The sequence below is a fragment of the Rhea americana genome, unplaced genomic scaffold, assembly GCF_003343005.1.
Source record: "Rhea americana isolate MKP2758 unplaced genomic scaffold, rheAme1 scaffold_104, whole genome shotgun sequence".
Lineage (NCBI taxonomy): Eukaryota > Metazoa > Chordata > Aves > Rheiformes > Rheidae > Rhea > Rhea americana.
In genome coordinates this window covers 403,547-409,516 of record NW_028185084.1, presented here as the reverse complement: position 1 = coordinate 409,516, position 5,970 = coordinate 403,547, and the positions used below count along the sequence as shown (strand labels likewise).

At 45.1% G+C, this 5,970-nt stretch overlaps 1 protein-coding gene across 1 annotated transcript in view; it reads right to left on the bottom strand.

Annotated features, from left to right (window-relative positions):
• The window catches only part of CNNM2 (cyclin and CBS domain divalent metal cation transport mediator 2), a 130,453-nt gene extending 124,489 nt beyond the window's left edge, over nt 1-5,964 (bottom strand). Inside the window, exon 1 of the mRNA XM_085307677.1 lies at nt 5,000-5,964. Coding sequence (XP_085163803.1) covers nt 5,000-5,894 — 895 coding nt within the window. The 5' untranslated portion in view covers nt 5,895-5,964. The remainder of the gene's footprint in view (nt 1-4,999) is intronic.
• Between the last annotated feature and the right edge of the window lie 6 nt (nt 5,965-5,970).

The following is a 5,970-nucleotide window of genomic DNA, read 5'->3' as shown; positions in this document are numbered from 1 at the left end:
GAAAAGAAAAGAAGTTTCCCAGCAGGGAGCCTAAAAGAACTGGAGCTGTTCTCCCATGCTTTCCCCTTGACACCTCGCCCTCAGCATACCAGCACGAGGGCTATCTGCAATAACCCACATCCTTTCCTCTCTCCTCTCCAGTGGAATGAGCACACATCCTCAACGAGCTCTGCAAGGCCAGCAAAGCTCTTGGCAGCACAGCACCTGCGGGTACTATGCCACTAGGCACACTTTCTCATGTGGCACCTCCTTGCATCATGCGATTCTTGTTCGGGGAACAAAATCTTCTATATCTTGGTGGCAAATTCCCTCCCATCTACCATTCCCCTACTCTCTTCTTCCAAAAAGATTGCCCATGCTAGACCTCAGCATTATTTCCCTTTATGTGAATCTTCCCGGAAGAAACCAGAGGAGACCCTTTTTATTAGCCAAGCAGCCTTGAAAACAACATTGTCTTACAAGGAGGAGTTCTTCAATAATCTCCAAAGGGATTTACGTAGTTTCTTCCAGTTTCTTGCAATGCTGCAATTACAAACCTAAATAGAAAAATGGCTTAGGAGACTGACTATCGATCAGATGCACTAGAAGAAAATTAGCATTCAAAGGTCACTCATGGAAAGTTCGGATGTAGACTCAGCAGGATGGGAACTTACATAACCTTCAAGGGACCAGGAAAGAAACCACTTACAAATTTGGCTTTGAGCTGTATCAGAGGGAAAAATCAGACCAGAACAACAATAATGCAGAGCTGTGGATTCCCAGTTTACCAATCACTAACTATCCTACTCACTTCAAGAAGGGGATCTGCATGCTCAGAGGAGTAAATAGTATTCTTCTTTGCTCCCCTCAAAAATAAGGCTGTTTAGTTTTAGGTTGTTGGGCCTCTGTTTTCTTTGTAGGGAGAGGAGGAATTATAAAGAAAGCAAGCTTTCCTAAAGGTCTTCTATCTAAAGCAAATATAGCCAAGTACACACTCTCAAAAGAAAGACAACGTAAGATCAGCAGAGCACAGAGAAGTTCATCGTATGAAATCAGACAAGGTTTTCAGGTAAGAAAAATCTTTAAGGTCCAATTGACAGTGATTTTAGTGGAAAAAAAAAACACAGTAGTTTTCTCAAGGTTGCCATGTGATTCAGAAAATCAGATCTCAGAACTGCTGAACACCGTTACCATGACTTCTCTGTAACAAGTTATTAACTCTGATCTTCAGTATAACATAATAGTGGGGACAGATAAAAATAAGATCAAAACGTATGACTCAAAGTCCCCGGATCTGCAAGTGCAACAGATAAGCAGAACTCCGATTGAGAAATTCCTGCATTCCAAAGCTGTCCAGGCCACCAGGAAAGCAGCCATACAATGGTTCATAGTATGTGGGCCAATCTTAAAATATTAGTATTACAACACAATGCTTTTCAAGCTGAATTCTTGTAGCTCTGGCATGCAGGGAGCTAGAAATAGAACACTTTGGATTTAGGATCACACATGTGGAGATCGGCCAGTGAAAAACACCAAGAGCAAGTGCCAGAGAGCATTTGAGCAGACCTAGGAAGACTGTCATAAAAAAAAGCCCACACACTTGTCAACAGGGGAAAGGAGACAAGGGGAGACAATACACCAGCTTCTTTATTTTTAGAAAGACTTTGTTACTCATTCACTCCCTGCAGCAGCTTAGGAGCCAGGACACAATCAGATCCTGGAAGAGATTACGCTTACTCCTCTTTACAGCAACAGCCAACGTCAGATTACCTGGGAGTGGACTTATTTCAGACGAGATCTACCTTTGTGCTCAGCAAGTCAGGCAGGTCGTTTCTTAGACTAAAATAAAGAGTACCTTATACCTCTTTGCATTATTGAACATGAGTTGAATTCAAGAAAGCTAAAACCTACTCCGCACAATTTGTAGGTAAGAAGATTTGACAATATTGGTAGAAATTCAGGGTCTATTGAAAGACCTAGAAAACTGTCCCACTTCCAGAAGCTCTTTATTAATTTATTTTGAAATAAGGCTTTTTATAAGACAAGCTTTTTTGCAGACTCCTCAGGAGTCATGTTTACTCATATTTTAAGAGATTTAAGCAAGAAGGGAGGGAAATATGCTGCAGCATGCTCTCCAACTTCAAATTTCTTGCCTGGGAGCACAGAAGTGAAACAGATTTTTATTTTGTAATTGTGGGCAAAGAACAACAATGAACAGGCTCACAAACAAATCCTTCAACTGTTCAGCCTAAACACCAGAAGAAAATACAGAACCACCAGTTTTATCTTCCGCAACAGTCCAAGTACTTATATCCTGCAATATTTGGCTTTTAATCATCTCCTTGTAAGTCTTGATTCTAAGCTTGGGTTGAGAATACTTTGTTCCTGCCCAAAAAGTGAGCTTCAAACCCCTGCACCCAGCTAATTTTAAACTTCTCAGAGAACAGGCCTCTTTAAATGATTTAAACTATTCAGTTGACAGCAGCACTGTGCCATTAGCTGCTCATTGCACTGAACTGTGGTAGTAGGGACCCAGGTGGGGGAAGAAACATGCACAAAGCTCGTCAAGCAAGTCCACTGTGGTGGAAGACCAATGTGGGGGTGGTAAAGGAATGATTAAAAACAGTAAGCTTATTTATTTTTAACACCATAGTGGAGAACAACATGCAATTCAGTTCTCTCCCTTAATTTATACATTCTTATGGAAATTTGGCAAGGTTGCTCTGAAGGAGACAGTTTGAAGAACTCTTGCAAAAGACACTGAGCTATGCCAGATCAAATAAGCTATCAGTCAGTCATTTCAAAAGACACAAAGGAAGGCATTTACTTCCACCATATCTGCGCTTTTAAAGAGAAACTGGTTAGGACAAAGCTGGTCCTACCATCAGGTCTTGTCAATACAAGCCATCCAGCACRGCTATTCTGAAGTAAACTCTGGAGATCAAGTTGTCCTGAATYAGTTCACTTTCACAGGGACTATTCCGGTGGGGGGGGAGGGAAAGAGTTATTTCAGGAGGGAAAACACACAAGAGGAAGTCATCCTAGACTTGTCTTCATGGAAAGTTTCCTGGTGCAGACAAGGGAAGTCCTCCAACTACCAGGGAAAGTTATCTTTCAAGGGACCCAAAAGAATTTGAGAAGCATATTTTAAGCAAAAGTTTCAAAAACTTTTGTAAAAAGCAGTTTTTGGCTCAGCCACATACACAGGATTAAAACGAATACCTAGTTTTCCCCACAGTTAAATAAAAGGACTCCTGCATTAACAGACAGGACTGTTTCATCTCCTTYGGAGAGGGAAAATAAAGCATCCAACATAACTCACTCCTTCAGGCATATTTCTACAAACAAAACAAGAAAAACACAAACTTGCTAGAGGTGAAGCGCACAGGTACGCTATCCTCTTGAGTCCGAACAACTGGGGGGGGAACAGTATACCTGCACAAGAGGCAAAATTTACCTTAACCAGTCAACAGTTAAGTGACATAATTTCAGATCCGAGCTGCAGATTCTGTAGCATAAAACCCACAGATTAGGCGCTGTCCCATCTCTCATTCAACAGCTCTGMACCTGAGTAAGAATTCCCCATCTCTACGCAGGGATGGAAAGAGTTAAACAAAACACTTGCTGCTCTAGTATAGTCAGTAAAAGCAGGAGCATGTTTGCTTTTATCTGTGAAGATGAAACAGAGATCATGAAACCGATGGAATAATCACAGAAACTGCGTTAAACGAGAAGGAACAGATCAAGTACCACGCTGTCAAAGCTCAGCGTGTGGATCAAATAGTACATGGAAATTTAAATGGTAGAGTTTATTACCTAGAAAGACTGTAAGAGCAATTTACAAAGTTCTACTCAAGATAACTTTTGCAGCTGATAAAAGGTTAACTCAAATATTCCCTATTAGCCTCACTGTGGTGTCAATGCAGCTGTAAAGATCTCCTCTTTCAGTCAGGTTATCTCCCAGGGACTGAGCTGTTCAGTAGTACTTTGATCAGAACTCCGAGGATATGATCAGCTCCATGGCRCTCGCATTACCTTCAATTTTCCAGCACGGCAGTACACAAATATCCCATCCGTCTGAAATTTCATTTGCTGTTTCTTTGAGAGTACTTTCCTGCACAGGATATGCAGCCTGCACAGTTACTGGGCTTGAAAGGAAGAACAAAAAAAGCAAACAAACAAAAAACCCACAAAAAACCAACAGTTTTTTATTTACCTATAAACAATGGCTTATAACAGGAATTAAGATGCACTTGTCAGGTCTATCTCCAAAATTAAGATGAGGCTGCAAAGCTGCAGCCCTGTTCTGGAGGCAACTAATATGCCTGCTATGCCAGTGAGAGGTARAAAGGATCATGTCTTCACACAGCTCAGCCTCTGATCGTCACGGTAGAGGGAAACCTGGGTAAAAAGATCTGTAATCCTGAAGTGCAGCACTAACAAACATGCTCAAATATATTTTCAGACTCACGCATAAGAAGCACCCTGAAACTATTTACAAGCTACAAGACCAAAGTGTCAATCAAAATACTTGGAACACAAGCKGGGAATGGAAATCACCCAGCTGAGCCTATGAATGGAGTTAAAAAGCCTTGTTTATCTCAGCACGTGTGTGCACACTAAGCCTGAAAGATACAAGTGACCTACAAGAGCAGCCCACCCGCTCCTTACTGTCAGGCCAGCTGAAGCAGCAGAGCGGACACTGCCAAGTAGTGAGTGCAGATTCACATCAGCATACACACATACATCCCTCCAGAACAGTGGGAAAAAGCGGAAGAGCGCACATACCATCTCCCAGTCCTGTACCAGCCTTCTGAGTCAGGGAACTGGCAGATGTGACACACTCCTAAACAGAGGCCACTCTCCGAACTGAGYGCACCTTCCCAAATCCCTCTGGGAACACAGAGGAGCATACCTGGAAAGCCTCCTTGTCCCCCACGCCAGCTCACAGTGGGAAGGTGGATGCTCACACTCACTGACCCAAACCTCCCCCCATACCCCTATCACAAGCAAGTCCCACCTTTCTTGAACTCCTCCAGCATGGCATCAAGCTTGGTGTCATTGAAGACAAAATGCAGCGGATGGTTGTAGAACCGGGTGATGGTCTTGAGCGGAGTGCAGTCATCAGGGTCCACGAAAGCCAGGTCCTTAACGAAGAGGAGGTCCACAATGTTGGAGCGGTCACCCTCAAAGACGGGGATGCGGGTATAACCGCTCTCCATGATCTCAGACATAGTGTTGAAGTCGAGCACAGCCTCAGCAGCRATCATGAAGCAGTCTCGGAGTGGAGTCATCACATCCTCCACTGTCTTGGTGCGCAGCTCCAGGGCTCCTTGGATAATGTTGAGCTCCTCTTTGACTAGGTCATTATAAGGGTCGGTGACCCGCAGCATCTCCAGCAACTTCTCACGGTTATAGACCGTGCCGATCTCCTGGCCCAGGACGCAGTCCAGCAGCTTGCTGACTGGGTAGGAGGCCGGGAAGGTCATCATCATGAAAAACTTGGTGAGGAAGATGGTGTTGGCGCCCACGGCCAGGCCGTGCCGAGAACAAATGGCCTGCGGCACGATCTCGCCGAAGATGACGATACCGATGGTGGAGACCACCACGGCCACCAGCCCAGAGCCAGCAATGTCATCCAGCAGGATGGTGAGTGTAGTGTTGACCAGGACATTGCCCAACAAGAGGGAGCAGAGCAGGTAGTTGCCCTGGCGGCGCACGGGCTCGATGCGCTTGGCGTAGTTCTTCTCCTTGTCCGTGCCGCAGTTCTGCACGATGCGCAGCTCCATGGGGTCCAGCGCCATGAGGCCCAGGTTGAGGCCACTGAACATGCCCGAGAGGCAGAGCAGGAGCGAGATGAAGATGACCTGCAGCCAGAAGGGCAGCAGGAACTTCTTCTCCTCGCCCACGATCATCTTGGTGTCCTCGCCGTCGTGGTAGATCCAGGTGGTCTCGCCCCAGGGCGGGGGCCCCGCCGGCCCCTCGGCCCCC